The sequence below is a fragment of the Pteropus medius genome, unplaced genomic scaffold (genome assembly GCF_902729225.1).
Source record: "Pteropus medius unplaced genomic scaffold, Ma_sr-lr_union100, whole genome shotgun sequence".
NCBI classification, from domain to species: domain Eukaryota; kingdom Metazoa; phylum Chordata; class Mammalia; order Chiroptera; family Pteropodidae; genus Pteropus; species Pteropus medius.
In genome coordinates, this window is record NW_024340699.1 from 15,699,637 (window position 1) to 15,722,849 (window position 23,213).

The 23,213-nt window shown below is 65.1% G+C and overlaps 1 protein-coding gene across 3 annotated transcripts in view; it reads right to left on the bottom strand.

Moving 5' to 3' along the window:
- Positions 1–6,600: 6,600 nt before the first annotated feature.
- Positions 6,601–23,213, bottom strand: part of PDGFA (platelet derived growth factor subunit A) — an 18,492-nt gene continuing 1,879 nt past the window's right edge. For 2 of the 3 annotated variants that reach the window (XM_039879113.1, XM_039879112.1), the window contains 6 exons: positions 22,360–22,456; positions 17,763–17,867; positions 15,688–15,875; positions 9,474–9,600; positions 9,024–9,090; positions 6,601–7,323 (listed from right to left, as the gene is read on the bottom strand). In XM_039879113.1, the coding sequence (XP_039735047.1) occupies positions 9,035–9,090; positions 9,474–9,600; positions 15,688–15,875; positions 17,763–17,867; positions 22,360–22,456 (573 nt within the window). In that variant the 3' untranslated portion in view covers positions 6,601–7,323; positions 9,024–9,034. The remainder of the gene's footprint in view (positions 7,324–9,023; positions 9,091–9,473; positions 9,601–15,687; positions 15,876–17,762; positions 17,868–22,359; positions 22,457–23,213) is intronic. The other variant, XM_039879105.1, reaches the window with a different exon arrangement.

Here is a 23,213-nt window from a genome sequence, read left to right on the forward strand (position 1 = left end):
TAAAAAATGAAAAATAAGGGATTATAAACTGACAAGGTCTTTGTAATCTGAGGTCAACCAAGCGTTGCCTCACCTAAAAAAAAAATTACAAAAAATATCATTGAAAGAAATTGAAGACCTTAAATGAACAGAAAGATACCCTGTGTTCACGGATTGGAAGGTGTAACATGGAGGCAGTAACCCCGCCGGACTGATCCAGAGTCAACACATTCCCTATCGAAATCCCAGGTGCCTTCCTCGTAGAAACGGACAAGCCGATCCCAAAATTCAAATAGAAAGACAACGAACCCAAAATAACCAGAATGATGCTGACAAAGATGAGCAGAGTTGGAAGGCGCCGATTTCGAACTTACCATAAGCTACAGCTTTAAGGCCTGGGTGGCATTGGCACAGGGCAGGTGACAGGTCAGTGGAACAGGGCTGAGACCCTCACATTACGGTCAGTTAGCTGGTTATCGACAAGGGTGCCCAGGCCTGCAACAGCAGATAGTCTTTCAACAAATGGACAACTGGACATCCACATGCAACAGAATGACGCGACACCCGTCACACCATATACAAAGTCGACTCAGAATAAATCAAAGACACAAATACAAGCGCCAAAAGTATAAAATTCTTTAAAAAAAGAAAAAAAAAATATATGGTCATAAACGTTTATCACGGCACCACCTAAAATCATCTTGTGCCCAAAATCTGGGGCAACTCGGGCCTCCCGTGGTCTAACCCCGCTGGTTAGTCACCTTGCGGACGAGGAGACCAAGGTCGGGTGAAGGGGAGGGCCTGCGTGAGGCCCCGACGGCCACCGAGCGCCCGGCCCTCCGTCTCCCACCCCAGGCTGCACAGAGGCCGCATCTCGGTGTGCGCTCTCTGAGATGAGAAAGAATGAACGAATGAATGAATGACACACAAGCCTCTGGAGACCTGGCCGCTGCAGCCTCTAGCCCGGCTCGGATGTGGGTCTGGCTCGTCCATCTGCTGGCCCCGGAGGAAGTCTGGTGGGTGCTATTTGGGTGAGCTGGCTCCCGGTCCCAGCAGAAAGAGTGAGGAGTTGGCACTGCCAGGCTGTGACGGGGGACGGGAGGAGGGCCTTGGACCCTCAAAAAATGGGAAGGTGGCTGTGGGGTCAGGCAGAGTTCACGGGCGTCTGCGGGGTTGAGCTATGGGGCTCCGTCTCGACAAGGTACAAGCAGCTCCAGCCCCAGGTGGCAGCCGCCGTGGGCGCACAGGCCCCAGCAAGTCTGCAGCAGCCTGCTTCTGTCCGGAAATGCAGCTGTAGGGAAAGGCCCAGGGCCCCCTGGATCCAAGGAGACCTCAGAGGGCGGGCGGGGGTGGGTGGGGGAGGCCTGTACTCCAGGTGACACCTGCCTACTCGCCCTGAGGGCCTGCAGAGCTGAGCTAGGACCAGGAAGGGCCCTGGGGCAGCCAGATAGAGGCCCAGTACCTGTCCCCGGCCAGCCCAACAGAAGGCCATCCTCAAGCACCTGGAGAAGGTGCCCTTTGTACCACAGAGCCGCCTGAGGTGCCACAGGCTGATGCCCAGTCATACCCGGGCACAGCCCACCCCCAGCCCAGGCCCCGGGGCCCTCAGGCTTGGCACAGGGCCCAGCCCACCCAGAGCCCAGGAGTGGAGATGGACTCAGAGGCCAGGCCGGGGCTCGGGGTCCTGCCCAGGGCTGGCCCCGCCCAGGTGTGTGCTCTGGGCTCCCTGTCCCCGACAGTCAGGGAGACGTGAGATGTGAGAAGGTGGTCTTGAGGGCCTAGGGGTCCCCACGTAAGAGTGACGGGGACTCAGAGCCCACACTCCGTGGCCGAGGGCTGGGTGTGGAGGGGTGCAGCCCCCATGCCGCTCTCCTGCCCAGGCCTGGAGCCTGCCGTGTGTCCCCCGCCCGGGAGGACCATGGAGGGGAAGGAAGTGCTCCTGCCTCTCTGCCTGCACACCAGAGCCGCTAAGGGCCTCTGGGCAGCGCAGTGCCCAGCAGAGCCCTGACCCAACACGGCTCGGCTCTACAGAGCAGGAGGCAGTGAGGGCCACAGGGCCGCGAAGGGGCAGGGGCGAAGGCCGTGTGTGCCCACGGGCGGGCGGGCCGCAGCCAGACGGTGAAGACCGCATTTCCCGGCAGCCCAAGGGCCCAGCTGGAAATGGGAGCATCTCATTCTGCAGAAGCGCACGCCCGTGTCCCAGCACCCCTCAGAGCGTGGGTGGGTTCCAGCTCTGGCGGTGTTGGGGTGACAGGCCAGCTCCTGCACACTGCTGGCACCTCCAAGGCCAGGCTGGGTCCCAGCCCCCAACCCAGGGGCAACTCAGTGGGTCCTCGTCAGTGCAGTCACGGCAGTTTGAGACGGAGGCCCCCAGGGGTCCCCAGGGCTACGAGGACCCCGGCTCTGAGCTCACCACCACCGGACCTCAGAAATCACTGGGGCCCGAGAAGACTGAACTGCCGGCCCCGTCTCCAGGCCACATGCAGGTTGGTGAGGAGAAAACGGACCCAGGAAGACACTCGGCCGAAGCAGGCGTGAGCAGGGCACGGTGGCCTGATGTCCCCAGGGAGCTCGGCTTGCAGGGAGGGAGGTGACCTGGCCGGGGCCTGCGCCCCAGCCTCACACCTGATCTCTTACAGGCACGTGGCACGGGGTGAAGACGGGGCTGGGGGCTTGGGTTGGTGGGTGGCTGGGTTTGAATCGGGCGGTCCCGGGGCCTGGCTTCAAGCCACGGCTCATACCCCCTTCATCTACGGAGCAGCCCCCACCTCAGCCCTCTGAGCTGCAGGGGTGGGTGGGGGACCCCAAGTCCCCTTCCGGCGGGCGTGTGGCAGCCACAGCCTCTCCATACACCAGGGTGGCCGGCACAGCCACCCAGCGGTAGTCTCTGAGAGTGAAGTGACCCACCGGCCACAACCACATGGCAAGGTCGCCCAAGGTCATGTGGGATGCCCAAGGGCAAATGGCAACACGCCCAGGATACACTCTGGGTGGTCCGGGCAAGGAGGAGCCCAGCAGAGCTTGTCCTGACACCTGCCTCAGCCGTCCCCAAGTGGTCAAAGGGTCAGTGCACAGTGTCCTTATAAATAGCCCTCCCCAACCCACATGGGCTGGGGACACTGGCCCTGCTTCCAGGCCAGGCCCCAGGGGACACCGCCACTCCCGGCCTTGGTCTGCACCCACCAAACACAGTGAGGCCGCAGGGTCGTGCCTCTGCGGGGTGAGTGGATCCTGGCAGGCCGGGCGCAGGGCCCACCAGCTTTCGAGCTTCCTTCCGCACTGGGCTTCTGAGCGGTGCGGGGCCGGGGGGACACGGGACGGCGGGCAGGGGCTGAGGAGAGCTCGGAGCCATGGCCGGAGCCGCGGGGACGGGCCCCAACTCGCGCTGTCGTGCGGCTCGGCCCCACAGGCGACCCCGCAGACGGCACCGAACTGCTCATTCGCGTCAGCGGTGACTGCCGCCGGGGGCGAGCCGGGGCCAGCGGGCTCAGGGGACACAGGCCCGCCCGCCGTGCTGCAGGGCGGCCAGGAAGCAGATGGGGACCGAGCACCAGGGACCGAGCACCGCTGTACCACTGTACCGCCTCCGTCCTTGGAGGGGACCCTGCGGGCGGGGCCTGAGCACCTGCCACAGGCTGCTGCCCACGGCCCGCACACGGGGACCGCGTGGGAACGCCTGGCACGCAGCGGCGTGGCCGACTAGGGGAACAGCTTCCCGGGGGGCTGCCGCCCAGGACCCCGAGGACCTGGGAAGCAAGCAGCTAAGGGCTGCAGCTGGAGGGGCCGGTCCCAACATCGAGCCTCGGTCTCCACCACACACCCCGCTGAGCAGCAGTGACGTCGCTAGTTGTCATGGCGCCGGCAGCGGTGTAGGCGGGGTGCTGGCTTGGACCGGGTCCCGCGCTGGTGCAAGGCGAGGCCCTTCTGCTCCGTCCACCTCGGGTCTCCGGCTCAGGCTCCGAGCGCCTGGGCTGAAAGCCTGGCCCCCCACCCCGCTCCTGCTGCCCCCGGGACGGCCCCTCAGTCCTGTGCAACCCCGCGACGGGGAGACGTGCACACGTCAGCACTGCTACAGCACAGCCCGCCCCGGGGAAGGGCAGAAGGTCAAAGGTCAGGGCCCTGGGTCCCCCTCAAGGGAACAGGCGAGGCGTCCTCCTCTGACCTTGAGCACCTGGCTCTCCCACGGGGTGAGCCCCCTTCATAGGGGGCACGTCTGACTACTCAGTGCACATAAAGGCCCTCAGCCCGGGCTCAGCCACCCCAGACCAAAGGGCCAGCGCCCCGGCCTCTTCAGGAAGGCCGAGGACCCAGGAGACAGGGACCCCTTAGACACAGCTGCCTCCCAGGACAACTTCCTGCTGCCCCCCCCCAAGAGAACTCAGGGTGCCTCCAAGACAGTTGAGGACACACCGTAGGCACAGCTCTGTCTCTAGAACGGGGTGGGAGGGACCCGAGGCCAAGATGTGGGTCATAGTGTGACATGTCCCTGGGTCCACACGGGGCTTTGTGTGCCAGACTGGAAAGCAGAGGCCAAGAGGCCTGTCACCCAGAGGTGGTCTGAGCACACCCTGGGCCGGCCAGCTGGAGGGTGAGACCGCAGGACCCTGGCCGGCCACGTGGGCACAGTGCCCTCCAGCCAGGCCCGCCCACTTCAGACCGGAGCCCAAGGCCCGGACAGAGGGGGAGGAGGAGGAGGCCGCACCGCCTGGAATCCCGACCACTCCTGGAACCCCCAACACGAGGCGAGGGCAGCTGTGACCAGGGGACTGCAGATGCACAGGGTGGAGGCCTCCACCTCAGAGCTTTGTTCCTCTGCAACGTGGGGCCAGGACCACAAAAATGGGGACAGGCTGGGGCAGGTGTCACATGCTTCTGCACGAGGACGCAGACGGCCCCGCCCGGGACCCCTGCCAGGGCTCCAGGACCCGAGGTGCCCCCACCTGCTCTGGCACCACAAACCTCGTGCTCCCTGAGCTGCAGCTCCCACTGACGCATATCAAGGCCCAGGGGCCCATGGCTTGAAGGCGCAGGGGTCATGAGGACGGAGAGCCAGCCCTGAGCGAAGGCTGCCTCTCAGCTGCACCCAGTTAGCCCAGGGCGACGGGGTGGGAAGGGGCCTGGGAAGAGCAGGACGCAGGGCAGAGCCCTGGCCCGGCCCCGCCCGCAGCTTCACGGGCTGCAGCCTCTCAGGGCTGGGGGTCCCCGCTCGGGGCAGGATGCACTGGTTACCCCTGTGGCCCCAGCTCTGTCCAGCCGTGCAGGCCCTCAGCTGGGCGATGGAGGAAGGCAGCCAGCTGTCCGAGACCCCCCCCAGCCTCCCTCCAGCAGCCCCGCGGGCGCCTGGGCCCCCTGGCAGCACGTGCTCGGCCCCAAAGGCCGGCCAGGCTTCTCTGCTCTACCACTTTAAGGGGCAGATCATGCGCCAGCCGGTTTCACGTGAAGGAAAATGAAGCAGAATTCTCGGCGCCTCGCAGAGGCATAAACGCAAACTACGTCTATACACCCGACATCAGACACATATTCACGACAGTGTCACGGACGGCACAGCCCGCCGTGCCCAGCACGGGGCCCGGGGCAGGGCCTCGGTGGCCCCTCACACGGAGCCGTGGTCCACCACGTTCCACTGCGAGGGTCAGACGAGAACCAAGGGACATGGCCGCCTGGCCCAGCCCCACGACGCCCTGAGGCGCCATGCTGCAGCCGAAACCGCACGGTGAGGGTGCCTCCCGAAGGAGCCCTTCATAAAATCTCCGCCGAACACGGGACACGGGACGCTCGCCGGCGCTCCAGACCAACGAGGCGCCCGACAGTCACACAAGCCTCGTGGCTTTGCAGACGAGGACAGCGAGCTGTGGGCGACACAGGACGCACCCTTCACGGGCTTGCGTGCAAGGACGGTGAGGTCGGCCGCTTCTGGACTGGCACCGTCACCCACGTGGCAGCTCGGACAGGTGTATGGCCTCCATCTCGGCTCGGCCCCGCACACTGGCAGGTGGCTTCTCCAACCCGGTCCGTTTCCGACACCCCCAGGCCGCGGCGTGGCTCTCTCACGTTCGAGTCCCCAGGGCAGTCAGTCCCAGGGGCACTGCTGGCCCAGAAGGCTGTCACTTCCCAGTCATCACCCAGGAAACCCCGGCCACCGTGCCACAGGCTGTGACCGGAGACAGAACTCGGCTAGGCCACTGGAAAGACAGGGCGTGCTCCATGCGTGTGGGTTTGGTCGGTAGGTTTTTTTTTGTTTCCTTTCAGTTCAGAGAAAAAAAACAAAAACCAGCAGGCTCTCAGGTATACAGAACTGGTCATATTAGATAAAAACACAAACTTCACCTTTACAAAACAAAAACGAAACACACACACACATTGCTGTCGAGTACATGTAAAGTGTAACACCTCACCGAAAACAAAGCATTTCGGTTCTGCCCGAACACCGGCGGCAGCAGGAGCCACCTCGCCGGCCCCCGATGGCCACGGCAGACGGCGGCAGCTCTGGGGGCCGGGGGCCGGGGACGGCATTGATTGGTTCTCGCATAGTTCTCGAAATGGCTTAAATTAAAAAGTAACGAAAGATGGGTCAAGAGAGAAACACGTCGAGCCGGAAGCAGTTAGGAACTGATGCGGAGGTGGGTTTATCATGTTTATTTTAATACATCCCATTCGTTCGCATCCCGCCAGGAAGAATACCGTCCCACTGTCCTGTCACGCAGCCTGGTGTTATTGGTGTAAATGTCATCCAAGAGATAATTAAAAAAAAAAAAAAAGCAGGCAAAGAGTAAAAAGGAAAGCTTAATAATCACTTTATGGTGTAAAAAAAAAACGCACTTAAGGCTCTCAGGAAGGTTCTGTGTGGACTTAAACACTACGGAGGGAGACGTGGCTTCCGAGTCCCGCGGCCGTTTCCGACACGCCCGGGCCCGGCGGCCCGGCCCGGCCCGTCCGCGTGGCTCGCCTTCCAGAAGCGGCAGGCCCCGGGTCCCGGGCCAAGCACCTGCGACCACCCGGGCAGAGGTCCAGTCGGTGGCGGAGTCTGTCGCCTCCATCCCATGGGCGCCCTCCGCTCCCGCAGCCGCTCCGGCGTCCGTCCGAGAGTCCGTGTGGCCGCGGCGTGGCTCTCTCCAACCAGGAAGCCGGCCGCTGTCCCACCGAGCGCCACAACACTCGCTCGAGGTCGCCTCAGACGACGTGTAGTGTCTCTGTTCTCCAGAGTGCCCACGGAGACAGTTTTCCACAGAGGAGGACAAAGACCGCACGCCGGCAGTGAGCACCGTACATAGTAGGTTCAGGAATGTAACACGCCACGTACGCCGTGTCCCGGGAGAGGGCTACCCGCTTGTCCTCACCTCACATCTGCGGGGGAAGCGAGAGACAGACACTGAGGGGACACTGCCCGCACACACGCCGCCGCGTGGTCGGCACCGCCCATCGGGGCGTGCGCACGCCCGCCGCGGCCGGTCTTGGGGTTTGACGTCTCCGTGAGATTTTTCAAACCAAAGATGCTCGTGACCCTTTCGGCACCATCCTGCCCAGAACTGGGGCGAGGCTCTCGGAGCTCACAAAACACGGCTTGCGAGTGGACCCCGTTCTCCAGCCGGACAGACCGAGGCCCAGAAAGGTCTTCTTCTCCTCACCTTCCTTTCTTCCAGCCTGGAGTTGGATGTGATTTCTGGAGCTCTGGCAGCCATCCTGGGCCATGAGGCAGCCCTGAGGGTGGGCACTGCCAGCCAGCCAGCCAGCGTCTCTGACCAGGCAGATCCTCACTGAGCTCTGAGCCGAGAGCGGCTTGTGCCCATCCTAAGTCACCTGTCCACTGCTCGTCCTAACACTTGTACCACCCACGTGCCCAGAGCCTGCGTGCCAGCAGGGGCACCCACCTCTCGCTTTGGGGTCTCTGTCAACAGCTGGCTCTGTAGATGGACGCACAGAGCACAGAGCCACCCCATACCACACCCTTGGGCCAGCAGAGGCCAAGGCTGAGCAGCCATCTGGGGCTATTCCGGGGACCCGCCCCTGTAGGCCCTGCCTCCCCACAGAGTCCTAGCGAAAGCTCCTGACCCGCGGGCCGTGAAAGCTCCTGCGCTGGCAGCCCCCTGCAGCCGTGCAGCCGGCCGCAGCCCGGGCTTTCCGACGCCTGCCCCTCTCACCCTGGGTGTTTGGATGCCATGGGCTCCCACGTGCCCAGAGCCAGGCAGGCCGACACCAGAGGTCAGGAAGGCTTGAAGCCGCCTCCCCTGTGCTGGTGGCGGTTGCCCAAATCCCAATCTGTCCTGGGAGCAGCACACCTCGGTGAGACTCTCTGACTGCCAAGGGATGGCCAGGGAGGTCAACGCAGAAGTCATCGGGTGGGATTTCTCTAAAACGGTCGTTTCACCCTTCTCCCCGCCTTCCTCTTTCTTTCAGCTCGGAGTATGGATGTGATTTCTGGAGCTATAGCAGCTATTTTGGGCTGTGAGGCACCCCCCGAGGATGGGGAACCAGTCCTGGGTGGAAGAGGGTCCCCGTCAACTTGAGAGTGCCATACCTGCTCTGGTCTCGCCATCTGCACGTGAGCTGGGAGCTTCTACCTAACCTCTAACCTCGCTGTTTCGGGGGTGCTCCTAGCAGCCAACACAGTTCCCAACAGGGCAGCCAACAGCCTCTACGTTTACAAAGCCTTTCCAGGCAGGAGCCACGCATCCTCAACTGCCCTTACCTGCAGTCTCTGCAGCCCTCAGCTTTCTGTCCCATGGGGTGGGCTGACCCCATCCGGTAGATGTCAGAGACACCCTCAACCCCGCTCAGGAGGCCCCAATCACTACAGCTCTGTGACACCTCTGCCCCCCGAATCAACGGAAAGACCAAAGCCAGAGCAGGGGCTCGGGGCTTCCCGTGCAGCGGCGGCAGGGGGCGGGGGCAAGGCCGGGGACGGGAGACCCGGGGCCCAGCCAGACACCAGAAGCTCACAGCGCGATCAGGCCAATCACGGCCACGTCCTCGCCGGGGGTGGGGGGAGATTCGCCCTGATCAGCCACCGCGCCCTCCCGTGGGGCTCACCCATGGTCCGCTCCTACCTGGCCGGCTGTCAGGTGGGCTTTAACCTTTTCCTTTTCCGCTTTTTACCTGCCTCCCTACGCCTTCCTGTTAACAGAGGGCGGGAGGCGGGTGGGCCTAAGGGAGGCGCCCGCTGGGAGCTGAGGCAGAAACACCTGAGCCGTCTCTCTCTGAAAGAAAACTCCATCAGCGCCGGCGGGACCACGCCTGGTGTCCTCGGCCCCGGCCGATGCCACGCTGCACCACGGCGGGGACGGCCACCAGCCGCCCTGTGACACCGCCTTCCCGCGGGGCACCGTCCCCCGGCACGGCGCCCTCGTGACCACTGCCGGCCACCGAGCCGGGATGAGGGACACGTGATCCTACGCCGCCCGAGCGGCCCCCGGGAGACTGGTGCAGGCAGCAGCCGCCCCGCCCCGCCCCGCCCGGCCCCGCGCAGACACAGACACAGACGCAGACGCCCGGCTCACCCGTCTCCTCCTCGCGGTGGCCCGGGCCCGGGCTGGCGGCCGCGCACGCGCACTCCAGGTGCTCTTCCAGCCTCACCTGCACTTCCTTCAGCTTCGGCTTCTTCCTGACGTACTCCACCTTGGCCACCTGCGGAGAGACGAGGGCCGGTGAGCGCCGCGCCCCGCCCGGCGAGGAGGGGGCCGGGACCGGACCTCTGACCTCCTCCCGGTGGGCGAGGCGGCAGCGCCACGCGACAGAACAAGGTTCAGTGCGGCATTTGTGGTTTGGTCCCATTTTAGCTTAAAATAAACCCGAGGTGCAGCCAGGAGGTCTGAGGACGGACGGACGGCAAGGTGGGCGGGAGGGGGCGGCGCCTGCTTCTGCGTTCCAGGGACAGCCGGGCTAACGGAAGTTTCCAGACGTGTGCTCAGCAGTATAACGGGACAGACCGGGGCACAGGGGGCGGCGGCCACTGCTGCTGCTGCTGCTCCTGGCCCAGGCGTCAGCATGGGGAGCCGGCTCGGCCCCCGGCCCACAAGGAGGCTGCCGGGTCTGGGTGTGATGGGCTCCAGGCCACACTGCCAGCAAGGCCGGCTGACACCCTGGCCCAGGCACGAGGCCTTCTCGTGGCCCCCAGGAAGCTGGCCTTCTCAGGAGTGTGGGCAGAGACCCCAGGCCGTCCCGGAGGAGGTGGCGAGGGGAACGCAGACTCAGTGGGTTCTCTTTAGTTCGGGCGAAGCCACCACCACCCATCAACAGGCCGCCAGCCCCAAACCTCTGAGCACAGAGCCACCTCCACACCCCTGCCCGAGCACTGCAGGAGGACACGGCCCCAAGTCCACCCAGCCGGAGGGGCCGAGGCACCATCCAGGCAGTGGAGGAAGCAGGGTGGGGTGTCTTAACCCCACGGACCCCAGGAAACTGGCTCGTCTGCCCTGGACCAGGGCTCTACCCCACCCCACAGGCATGTGTACGCACACATGCACACACACGCAGGCACGCACACACGCATGCGTGCACACACACACGCCCAGCTCCGGACGCTTATCAGTGAGCAGCAGGCAGGCGGCCCTGCTCCCTCACTTCCGACGTTACAGACCCTCCCTCCGGCCCCCACCACCGGCAGCCCCAGCGGGGTCCCCACCCCCAAAGGCCCACAGCCTGTGCTCTGGTCCCCAGCAAGGAATGACTGCGGCCTTCCTGCTGGCCCCAAGGTCCCCGCGCAGAGCCAGGCAAATGGCAGACACTCCGCCTGTGCCAACACCTGCGGCCAGGGTCCAGCCCCCAGGACCTCGCTGTTCATCTGGGGCCACCAAGGTAGAAGGGAGCAGAGCCCACAGGTTGCTGCCTGAGCAGGTGAAGGGCCATCCAAGCCAGCAGGGCCGAGGGAGACCCAGGCCCGAGCAGAAGTCCCCAGCCCAGGGGCAAAGGGGCCCCTTGCTTTGCAGAGGCCTGGAGTCCAGGAGTCAGGGGACCCCAGGCAGTGGGGTGGGCCCTGCACCCTGGCAACCAGGCACCGCCCCACAGGCAGGCTAGCCCCGGACTCCAGCCCTGGCTGCATTAATGGTTAACCCGCGGGGCAGAGGGTGCCAGGCGCCCGGCGGCCGTGTGAAGTGCTGGCCTGGGTGTGAACGCGGCAGCCAGGTGTGAGCTGCGGTCAGGAGCCCGGCCAGGCCCGGGAGGCTCCCGAGTGGAGCCTGCGGAGAAGGCGGCCCTGTGGGCGGAGCCTCTGCCCTCCCACCCGCAGCACAGGGTCCCGGGTCACAGGCTCACAGTGCAGAATGAGCACCTGGGACTGGGGACTGGGCCAGGGCCCAGCGTGAGTGACCTCGCTGTCGGCACTCACACGGGCGCCTCAGCAGGCCTCCTGAGCCCCGCCTGGACCAGCGGCTCCAGCTCCCTGCACCCCCCATTCCCGGGGCCCACGCTGGGGGTACTGGGCCAGCCCCACGGCCCACTACAGCTCCCACTGGGTGCCCATGTGCCCTGCACAGGCGCCTTCTACCGCCCGCCCCCGCCTCTGCCAGGGGCCACGGGGCAGGCGGGCAGTGGTCCCGCTCCCAGCCCGGCCTCTTTGGGTCAACAAGCCCCTCATCGATTTCCTCTGGGGGGCAGGGACTGAAACCCGGCTCAGCTGAGCCCCCTGGACTCCTGGGCAGAGGGGGGCAGGCTTGTTCTCCACCTAAAACAAGCGAGTGCTGTGGGGAGGCAGACACGCCAGACGCGCCACCCCGCCCGGTCCCCTCGGCAAAGCACACACAGCACCGGCCGCCTCAGCCTGGAGCCCACTTTCTCCTCAGACAGCCCATTTTTATCAACGAAAAACAAACACTGATTTACAATCGCACCTGCTTCTGGGTCTGAGGACACAAGCACTCCAGGCTGCCCGCCACCTCTGTCTGGCCAGGAGACGACTACACGTCCCCCCCCGGCCCCCGCGAACGTGCCGTGAATGTTAAACTCTCCGGCCACGTCCGCAGAAGGAGACGCCTACCTCCCTCGGGCCCCCTCCCTGTCACCTCGGCCTCCAGACCACAGCGGGGCCCGAGCAGAGTCCCCACGTCCCTCCCTTCTCTCCCTCTCCGTCTGCATCCCGGGGTCCAGGCTGTACCCTACAAACGGATACGGGGACCCTTCACTACTGAGGGTGCCTGTCACACCACAGGCAAGTCCCCCCAAGAGTGGAGCACAGCGGTGCCGTCGCCCCAGAGAAGGGACAGGGACGCCGAGCACGGAAGGCTCGCACTCCTGCCGCTCACAGCACCCCAGGCTGGGCCGCCACAGGAAGACGCCACCCAGGAGGGCAGGGGACACGCCCAGGTCCAGGCCAGGTGTCCAGTGTCGTCGTGATGCACAGCAGCAGTCCCTGAGCCCCGCGGGCAGTCTCTGCGGTGCTCACCGCTGCCCTGGGAGGGCGCGGCTGAGCCCACGTGACAGGTGAGGACTCAGGCCGCGGACGAGGCCCCTCCCGCCGCGGGAGGCCCTGAGCGCAACCCTCACCCTCACCCAGGGCAAGGAAAGCCATCTCGGGGCACGAGGGGCCCGGAGGCTGCTGCCCCAGGCACAGACCCTCATCTCCTCCCAGCCCCCATCCACTCAGAACGGAAGCCGACCCCCAGGGTTGCTGGCTGGTTTAAAAAATGGGGGGCGGGGGGTCTCCCCATCCAGCTGGAGCCCACCGTACCCCTGGGTCCAGGGCCTGAAGCCCGATGCGTACGTCGGCCCCTCGGGCCACGTCTGGCTTCCCGAGGCCCAGGATGCTGGGCTCTCCGACCACCAGGCTATCCTTAGCCGTCCCTGCCCACGGGGGGAGGGACTCAGAGACCCTGACCAGGGCCCCCAGAGCCGCCACATTCTCCCCTAGGCCCATCGACTAGACCCCACAGAGCAACAGCTGGAGACCACATCCCAAGGGCCCCTCCAGGCTCTGTTTACAGGATGCAGAGGCCTGTCCTGGGAAGCCCTGGTAAACACACCCAGGGTCCGTCCCCCAGATGCGGCCAGAGCTGGGGCCTGGGGGCTGACCACGTTAGATCACCGAGGGACGGCGGGTTATGCCACCACTGCCCGAAATAAAATGAGAGCCAGACCCGCAGCGTCCCATGGGCCATGGCTGCCCAGAGCTGCCCCTGACCTGCAGCGGCCCGGCCAACACCGGAGTTACGGCCACCACTGTCTACGCCCCACTCTGCCCCTCTATGAAGCCCATTTCAGCCCGCACTGGGGACAGAGGAAAGACGTGCTCCTCAGGGAGACAGGGAGCGTGCTGAACCCTGGGAGCGGACGTCAGGTGCTGACCACAGCAAGCCCAGGACGGGGACACTGGCCCCCTAGGGCCCAGCCTACCAGTACCCCCAGGTCTGGCGGCAGATGTCCCCTGAGGGACCTGTGGGGGTGCTGGGGCCGGCCCCAAAGGGCAGAGAGCTCTGCTCTGGGCCCCACACCCGAGCCCCATCTGCTATGGAGCTGGGGGTGCAAGCACCTCAGGCCTCCCTCGTGGAGATGAGGGGGACGAGGGTGAGAGGCTGGCCACCGACCCCAGCACGTCCAGACACCCGAGGCCTAGGGGCCACTGGGCAGCCTTCCGCCAGACGCAAACTGGACGGCTCACCCACCCGGGCCTCGGCAGGTGCTGCGCCCGGCCTGGCTGTTTCCCCTGTCATAAGAGGCCTTCGGCTGTGACTCAAAAGGCCATGAACCCAGAAACCCATGGGGGTGCCACTCCAGGAAGGGCCGGGGGGCTGCTGCACCCACCACACAGGCGCGCCCCGGCTCTGCCTCGGCCCCCAACGGAGCGGGAACGGCCTCCCGGCCAGGCGCACTGGCCTCCACAATGGGTCTCCTGTTCCCACTGACCTCTCGTCCCCTCTCTGCCAGAACCCCAGTGTCTGGGGCCGGATGTTTTCCTGCCCACGCTGTGCCGGGTGGGCCGGGCGGAGGAAGGGCCCGGGTCCGAGCAGAGCAGGGCGCGGGATCAGGCTGCACGGGCGCGATGCACGACCCACCCGTCCCCTCGGGCTGACCGCGACCCTGACCCCGTAGACAAAGGCCCGTGGGGTCAGCCCGGCCCAGCCCCATCTGTGCTGGGCCCGCAGGCTTGCACCCCACGCGGGTGGCGGCCCCAGCACCCACCGAACTGTGAGGACCCCGTCCACCAATGCGGGGGAGCCAGCAGACAGAGGCAGACACCCCGGTCCTTCACACCCCTGGCAGACCACCCCCTAGTCAGGCGCCCACCCTCGAGCCACCTCTGACGCCCAGGGTGGGCCCAGCTCACCCAGTGCGCCCACCTGTGCCCAAGAGAATAAGACCACGGGGACCTGGACTCATGGGCTCTAACGCCCCCGAACGTACCCCGAGTGAGGACACAGACCGGGGTCATGCCGAGGGGGGACCCCGCGGGCGGGGCTAGAGCAGGATGCACACAGTTTCCTCCTTCACAAAGAGACAGCAGTGGGGGGCACTGGGGGACAGAGTGGGCTTCAGCGCCTGGCTAGGGGCCCAGGAGCCCCTCAGCATCCAGGGGTGTCGGTTGTCAGGGACTGGGGGACTCTCCACCCAGGCCTGCAGGGACCCCGACCCCAGGGTCAGCTCCCAGGTATGGGTCTAATGAGCCTTCTCATGTGACAAGGGGCCGGGCCAGCTATATGGTCCATCACTAAGCAGCTCTCTCCCCTACACCTCACATGGGGACCAGGGACCAACATCAAAGCGCCTGGACTGGCCGTTGCAGGGAGGGTGAGATAGTTCCTAGTCAAGAGTGAGCTCTAACACACCCCCAGACCCGACATCCTCACCCCAAGAAAACAGGCCGCTCCGTGCCAAAGGCACCCTGCCGCCCAGACCCACCCACAGCCAGTGCCCAGGGGCGGCCCCTCCCGCCTCAGCCACAGTTCGGGGACCAGGAGACACCCCAGAACTTCCCAGGAGAAGGCCAGACAGAATCCCGCCCGCAAACATGAAGGCTGAGCTCGGGAGACACACCTCAGGCCTCTCCGACGAGGCAGGCGAGGCCGGCAGCAGACCCAGGCCCTGCCCGGAGCCTCCAGGCATCCGGCCAAGAGCCAGACCCCAATCTGGCTGCCCAGAGCGGCCTGAAGCAGCAGAATGTCTCCCAGGACTCGCGCGGACAGCACAGGAGCCGCCACGTGCAATTTGAGCATCACCTTCCTACGTCCCCCAGCGCTGCTCCGGCAGGTCACCATGGCCAGCCCTGGCCTGGGGGAGGGCTCAGCGGCCAGGCTGTGTGCGGGCTCCCAGTGACTGCAGGTGAGTGGGCAAGACGGTCAGCCTGAGCCACCAGCCCTACCTGACACACGAGAAGGATCTCAGCACCCCCAGATGGACCCTCCCAGAGAAGCACTCCCAGCAGAATAGGGGGTCCCTCCCCGACTCATGAGGCAATGCGCCCAGGACCCCGCACCAGCACCCCTTCCCTGCCTCCTGTGTCCCGGAGGGGCTCTGGGGCAGTGCAAGCTGAGGGGACCCCGGCCATCCCGCCACACCCCCTGCGAGATGGCCATAACTCCCAGCATCTGAGGGCCACCTGGCAGCTCCCGCCAAGCGCTGCCACACCTGTGACCCCTCCGGCAGGGACAGGCAGCTCCGACCACACGTCCTAAGAGTCCTCCCTTCACGGTCCCCTCCCTTCCAGAGCGCCGCTTCCTACGAGGCCGTGTGCGGGGCCCGGCCTGGGAGCACGCGGCCGCCTCGGCTCGGGCGGGGCGGGCTCACCTTGACGCTCCGGTGCTGCACGCGGGACGGCTGGCACTTGACGCTGCTGGTGTTGCAGCAGCCGGTGCAGCGCCTCACCTCCACGCACGGCGGCCAGATCAGGAAGTTGGCAGACGTGGGGTCGACCTGGCTCCGAGGTATCTCGTAGATGACCGTCCTGGTCTTGCAGACGGCAGGGACGGCCTCCTCTGCGGGGAAGGGGCCCGGTGAGCTGGGAGGCCACGCTGTCCCACTGGCCCCGTGTCCACTGCCCCCCTCCTCAATCCCCCCAGGGCTACAGCAGCTCCAAGGGGCCCTGCCTATGTGACACGTGTCATGCAGCCCCAGGACCCCCGTGTCCCCATAGGGTGCAGCTGAGCTGGCTCGAGGATGAGCAGGGACTCGAGGGCCCGTTGGGGACACCCCAGAGGAAAGGTGCAGCCGGAAGAGAGGACCGTGTGACACCGGGTCCAAGACAGGAGGGAGGCCTGCTATGGCCACGGCAGTGAGGGGCGTGCGGCCGGGGACGGGACAGGTCAGAACCTGAGGCTGACAGGCCTGGGGCCGGTGGAGCCCAGCGTCCCTGCCATCAACTCGGGGCCACTGGGGCTGGCGGAGATGGGGAGAAGCAGGGAAACCAAGTCTGGGAGCCCCCGAGAGAGCCGGGCAGACAGACCGGGACACAGCCTGGCATGCCACTGTGTCCCTGGAGCCAGGCCACGCTCCAGGCAGGGCCTGAATCCACATACAAGCCAGTCGCTGCCTCCAGGGCTCAGGCCCCAGGTGGCTCTGGACCCTCCTGCGGCCGCTGTGAAGGCTGGCCTGGGCAAGGGATGTCAAAGCCGCCTGCACGGCAGGTGAGGGACACGCCCAAACTCCGCAGCCCCCAGGCCAGGGGCCCACTCAGTGAAGGTCACCGCAAGGCCACCTGCCAGCTGCGAGGGCCTCTCCAGGGAGGAGCTGGCGCCTCTCTGCTCTGTGCTCCTCAGCACAGGCCGCCCGTCCGACCCAAAGCCCCGAGCTCCCACGGGCCAGAAACCACCCCGGGGCCCGGGCAGGATCCGGGACCACCCACGGAAGCTGCTGCCCCAGCAACGCCGCAGGGCCCTGACTCCGCGGCTGGACGAGCGACAGCCATGCACACGCTGGGCTCACGCAGGCCCAGCGGCCGGCTCGGAGGAGGGCTCAGGAGAGCGGCCGGAATGCTGAAAGGCCAAGTGCCAGGGACAGGGAGGGACGTCGGCTCCCACCGTCCCCTCCTCACCCGGTGCCCGAGACCAAGCCCACAAACAGGAAGTCCAGCCACCCCAGTGGGGAAGGGGCTGCACTCATGGCACCCAGCCCTGGGTGCCTGGCACCTACCAGGCAGGAGGGGCCTGGGGACCCTGGCCTGGGGACCCTGGCCTGCTGGTCAGGATAGTAGACAGCACCTGGGAAGGGCCTGCCTGCCTAACGCAGGCTCATCCACAGTACCCCACACTCGAAGGAACAAGCTATAAAGTCCATCTTCTTGGAGAGAACCGGAGCTGGACAGGAGTCACCTGCCCAAGGTCACCCAAGGTTGCACAGGGAATGCGCAGCAGTCGAAGCTCAAACATAGCAGGCTCCGTCAGCAAGAGGGACCCCTGGATGGCACAGGTGGCAGGGGCCACACCCCCAGCTGCCTCCCCAGGGCAAGAAAGCACAGGCCCCAGCTTCCCCACACGGCCCCACCTACTAGCAGACATGGCTGCTCTGCCACCAGAGGCAAGGACCAGACGTTCCCCCTTCCCGCGCCCAGGTGGGGCCCGGGAGCCGAGCGCCAGTGGGGCGGGGGCACAGGAAGGAGGTGCCCGCGAGCAGCCCGCCAGGCTCAGCACGCTGCCCCCGTCTGCAGCCGGGAGCACCCGGCGTGCCAAGCGACGGGCTGGAAAGGAGACGCGACCCCGGCTCCCATGAGGCCTCCTGGGGAGCAGGCCCCGACAGGAGCGGCACTCCAGGAATGCACGAGGCTCTCCTCTCCAGGTGGGAGGCTCCCTGCAGGAGGGCGCGCCCTGAGCGGCTGGGCCTCAGCTCCACGGGCGGGGGGGCCCGCCAGCCCCCGCGGCCGAGCTCACCGATGCTTCTTTTCCTCCGAACGGGCCCGAGCCGCTTCTCAGGTGTGTGCTTGGTGGCACGGCCGCCGTGGGCTCTCAGGCTGCTTCCCAGAGCGTCCTCGGCCCCTACGGGTGGGAAGAGGAGGTGGTGACCAGCTGGCCCCGGGCCCTCCGCAGCGCTTCCTGCGGCTCAGCCCCAGCCCCTCTCCCCGACCCAGGAAGCAGGGGTCCCCTGGGAGGCCCCCCACTCCTACACAGGAGCTTCCAGATGTGTAAAGGGTAAAGACTCCAAAAGTACCCCACGGCCCTCTGCAAAGCCCACTTGGACGCCCACATGTGGTGCCCCACAGCACCCTGCAGCCACGTGACCCGCGGGGGAGGGGCTGCAGGGGGTCTCCCGGTGGCATCTCCTCCGAGAAGGCCCGGGTGAGAGCCAACTGGGTAAGGAAGCCCGAGGCCGGCCCCCACCCACAAGGCCCAGAACCAGCAGGCCCGCCTCCCCACCGGGCACCACAAACAGCGGGCTGACCCAAAGGACCGGCGGAGGCCTGGCCTCCCTCTCCCTCAGCCCACCCCGAGGAGCAGCTGGCCTGAGGGGTCGGAGCAGCTGGCTGACAGCAGAACTCCACCTGTTCTTGGGGTCAGTCCACTCTGAGCGCGAGGCCACAAGAAACACATGGCCTCCCGCTCGGTGTGAAGCAGGGAGCGGCCGCAGGCCGAGGACAGGAGTCCAGGAGACCAGTAGGGCGCACAGCTTGCAGAAGCAAAGTGCTTCGCCGCCCAGGTGCCGAGAGCCACCACTGCGGAGGCGAGCGGCCAGGGAGCTAAGACTGGACCGGACCCTAGTCCGCCAGACTCTAGACGGGTGAGGGGAGGCCCAGGTCTCCACGAGATGGACGAGGTGGGTGGGAGGCACGCACAGTCCTGACACCTGCCGCTGGGCCGAACCCGGCCCCCTGACGCTGCCCGCACCTTCGTGATGTGGGTCACCTGACCTCACAGCCTTTGCCCTCCGACCCAGCTGGGGCCGTCCCTTTCTACTGCTCCCCTCCACGTCTGCCTCCCCACAGACAGCGAGGGGCACAGTCCTGAGAAGGTGGGTTCCGAGAGCCAGGCGCTCCGGCAGCTGCGCTCAGGTCCCGTCTGCCACCTCCCCCTCCCCGGGTGACCTGGCCACCAGCCCCGACCAGAGGCCTCCTCCCCGATGCCCGGCCACAGAGGCCCCGTGAGGGCCCACAAACCAGCAGCACTGAGAGCGAGAAGCGAACACCGTGGCCCCCAAGCAGCCGGCGAAAGACGCGCCGAGACGTACTCCTTCGGAAGCCCGAGCAGAACCCGACTTCTCGCTTAAAGTGACTCAGTGTTCCACCGCCACTGCTTTTTCTGAGACCCAAAATAAGATCAGAACAGAACTACTCATGCACGAAGAATTTCCCATCAACCAACTGTTACAAGAAGCCTTTTTTTCACACAAAAAAAGTGACATTTATGAGTCATGTGCTGGTGGTGGCCATCTTGCTATCACCAAACCGAAGAGCAGCTGGCCCATTCTCGCCTTCGATGCCTTACTACAGCCTGGCACCGGCTGCTCCACGCACGACCTGACCCTTCCGCGTGGGCAGTGGGCACTGCCACCTCTCTACACCTGAAACAGACCCCAGACGTGGATGGCAAGCAGAGACGACTGGCTGGCGGGAGCCCGTGTCCAGGCTGACTGCCCTGCAGCCCCGGGCCTGACAACCAGGGACGACAATGCCCCCACCCAGTTCGTCAACCGGCCCTGAAGACAAGAGACGGCAGAAACAGCTCCTAGTCAAACAAGCCCACCCTCTGCCAGCCCCCGTCAAGATGGGTGGTCTGCAAGGCACGCGATGCCCCCAGTCATGGGGCAGCAGCCCTCTGATTTATGCCGGTGGAGAAGTGGCCCAGCAGTGACTTACACGAGAAGGTCCCCGGGGCTGCCGCCCTACAACTGCTCTGGGGACAGTTAATCAAGCGGTTTGCCTTTTGTCTTTTATGCACAGATGTCTGCGTGACAACTGGATGAGAAGAAGTGGAGAGTTAATGGCCTAGAAGGGACATTTATGTATCGTTACTCAATGACCTGCAGGCGCTCGGCCAGCCTGCTAGAACAAAGCCCCCACTGCCACTGAGCTGAAGGATGTGTCCTGGTCACTGGACAAACAGACCCCAAACTCCACCCTCCTGGTCACTAAAAGACTACATGTGGGTCTCCGCCCAAAGCCTCAGGTGAAGGACCACCACCTACCCCCTCAGTCCCTATACCTGGGGAGGGGCTGGTACGGGAATCCCGCCCCTCAGGGCCACCAGCCACACGGACCAGGGTCGCAAGCTCATCTTCTCACCTGTGAAATGGGACTGCAGCCCCACCAGTGGGAGGAGTCAGGATCCCACATGCCAATCACAAAGCTCCACCCACACAGGGGAGGGGCCACTTTTAAAAGCCTCTAAAGCTTGCTGGGCACTAGTCATAGCTCAGGTTGACTTGGCAGGGCCACCCTGGCAGTCAGCAAGGGAGACTGTCCAGTGGGGTTTCTCCGCACCCCGGCCCCTTGCTCAGGGATCCCAGACGGACCTGGCGGGACCCAGCAGGGGGTCCAGGGCCTGCAGGGCGGCTGAATCCTCCACAGCTGTTCGCGACCTTGCCAGCAGTCCTCCGCTTCCAGCCCCCACTTCGGTGGGAACCGGAGTTGGGGGGAGACCCCCCAGACAAGCTCTAGAAGCAAGCAACAGGTGCAACTCCTGTGCTCAGGCCAGAGCCTCTTCTCAGCTTCCACGTCTGTGAAGGGGGAGCCGGGGGGGGGCGGACCGGGGCCAAGGAGACCCACTTAGGCTGTTGTGTCACAAAGGACCCCGAGGGGCAAGGCTAGTGAGCAAGGAAGGTCCCACAGGCCCTCTGTGCTCACCCAAAGTTCCTCGGGCATCAGCTCCTGAACCGTCTGATGGGTAGGAGGGAGGGGGGTGGCTCAGAGCTGCACTCCCCACTCCCCGGGGCAGGCGGGAGCTGAGCTCCGGCAGCTTTTTATAAGGGGGCAATTTGAAACCAGCTGAGAACAGGCTGCAGCCTCCTGGCTTTTTCTGTTTGGACTAAAAGAGGCTGCAGGCTAGAAGCCCAGGTCTTGAGAATGCCTTCAGCACTGGCTTAGAGCACATGTGCAGAGAGGCGTCCTGCAATGGTGGGGAGGCGGGGAGGCTGTGAGGGACCAGAATAAGTCCCAACAGAAGTCAATGGCCCATTCCCGGTGGCATCGAAGCTGGCATGTGAGGAGGCCCATGCAGGCCTCCCTTGGCGAGCCAGAAAAAACCTTGGCCTTCCTTCTCTGGGAGGCGGGCTTGAGAGCTCCCAGTTTCCCAGTTCCACAGGGGCGCGGGAGGCTGAGATGCAGGCCTCGCTGCCTCCCGGCTCACCAGAAGCAAGCCCCCAACTCCAAGGGGCAGATCCAGTCCCCCCTGGCCCAACGCTGATCTCCAAGTGAAACCTGACCCCTCGCCGATAAGGATCAGCCAAAGGATTTCCTGGGTCAAGAAACTACAGAAACCGCTGGCCTCGCTGGAAGATGGTTTTGGCATGAAATGAAAAAGGTTCAGGCCTCGCCAGCACCTTAATTAGGGACAAATTTCCAAATGGCCAGGCCTTGTGATTCTCCTTAATTCCCACCCCCAGCCCCAGCCCCTTCTCAGAGTAGTTCGCAGCTGAGAAATCTTCAAGTCCCTAATGTCCCACCCTCCAGCCCCGCCTGCTGCCTTCCTTTACCGTGTCTGACAAGTTCGTTTTGGGCCTTTTAGTCGACGGCCTGTTTTCCGCTGTTTTCCTAGTTAATACTGACATTGTTCCTGCTGCAAACACGTGGGCCAGAACCCTAGTCCTCCAGCAAAGCCACCGCCACCACCTGCTTCCACCCACCACAGCCTTCACAGGTCCTGTACAGCTCCGCAAGGGACACTGGAAAGCTTCAAACACCCTACTTCACAAATAAACTCTTTTCTAAAGTGGCTCCGCCCTGGGCCGGAGGGTGAGCACCCAAATAGTCCGCCAAACCACAGACGTGCCGGAGGCGCACTTCTGACCAGTGCTCATGAAAACAGACAACACAGGCAGGCCTCCCGGGGCCAGAAAGGCCGCACGGGGCGGCAGGAGCCAGGCAACTTCTCCGCGATGCAAAAGCGGCCTGACCGAGGGACCCGCCCCTCCGGTGCGCCCACCCCACGCACCGCCAGGGCTCTGCGCCCAGGGCCTGGGCCGGCTCTCGTCCTCGCCCGGGCTGGAGGGCAGGCCGCGGGGCAGGCACACCTGGCCGGAGCGCCGGCGCCCTCTATGCGGCTGAACTTTCAGTGCCACACGCGGCGTGTTCCCTTAATGCAAAAACAATCTCTGGGCGGGCGAGCCCTCGGCCGCTGCCTGGAGAGAAAGTGGTGATTGGAAGAGAAACTCCTGACTCATGCGCCTGGGCTTTTATGGCCCGGGATTGGATTCTGACCTTTCGGTGCGCTCCTGCGCGGCGCCCAGCCCGGCCCGAACTCGGGAGGCGCCGCGGGGTGCACACACCGCCCGCCCGCCCGCGCCCTCCCCGCGCGCGAGGGAAGGGGCGCGATTTACCTACGGAGTCTATCTCCAGGAGTCGCTGGAGGTCCCGGATGCTATGGATCTGACTGTGCGCCAGCCTCTCAATTACCTCGCGGGGGATCTCGGCTTCCTGCAAGCAGACACACGGTCAGCGCCCGCGGCCGCGGCCCCGGCCCCGCCGGCTGCTCCTCCCGCCGAGGGCGCGTGGTCCCCGGCGTGAGGTGGCCTCCGGCCCCGCCCCTCCCCACGCGGGCACCTCGCAAGCAAGGCCGCCCGACCCCCGCCCGGGAGCCGGAGGCCGGGGATGGTGCTCAGTGAGACCCCAAATTCTCCGTCCCCCATCCATGTCTGTCCCTTTTGAAAAAAAAAAAAAAAGCCCGCCCCACCTCTAAATTTTCAAACAAAAGCCCCCCCACTCCTCCCCGCAGTGTCAGTTACAGGCGGTCGCGGAGCAGCCGGGGGCCTGGGGAGTTTCTGATTTAGTAGTGAAATCAACATCTAGAAACATCAAGTTGAAATGCGTCACGGATCGGCCACGAAAGTCACGGCGGCCCTAACACTTTAATCTATCCAGGGGCTTAAATTTCACACCCGGAATCCCGGGCGAACCTGCGGGGGAGAGGGTCTCTCGGTCTCACAAACGCGCGTGCACACACACTCACACCCACGCACACGCCCCACCCGCTCCCGCCCAGCCGCGGCCCTAGCGCCGACTGGGGCGCCCCAAACCTAGCGGGCGGCTGGGAGAGGCTGCAGGGAACGTGAGGGTTAAAGACCCACCTTCCGCAGCTCCCCGGTCCCTGCCCAGACCACCTCCCAACACTCCGCCTCCCCCCACTCCTTCCAGATTTTTAAAGAGAGTTGGGGTCGCGGGGGGGGGGTCTCAA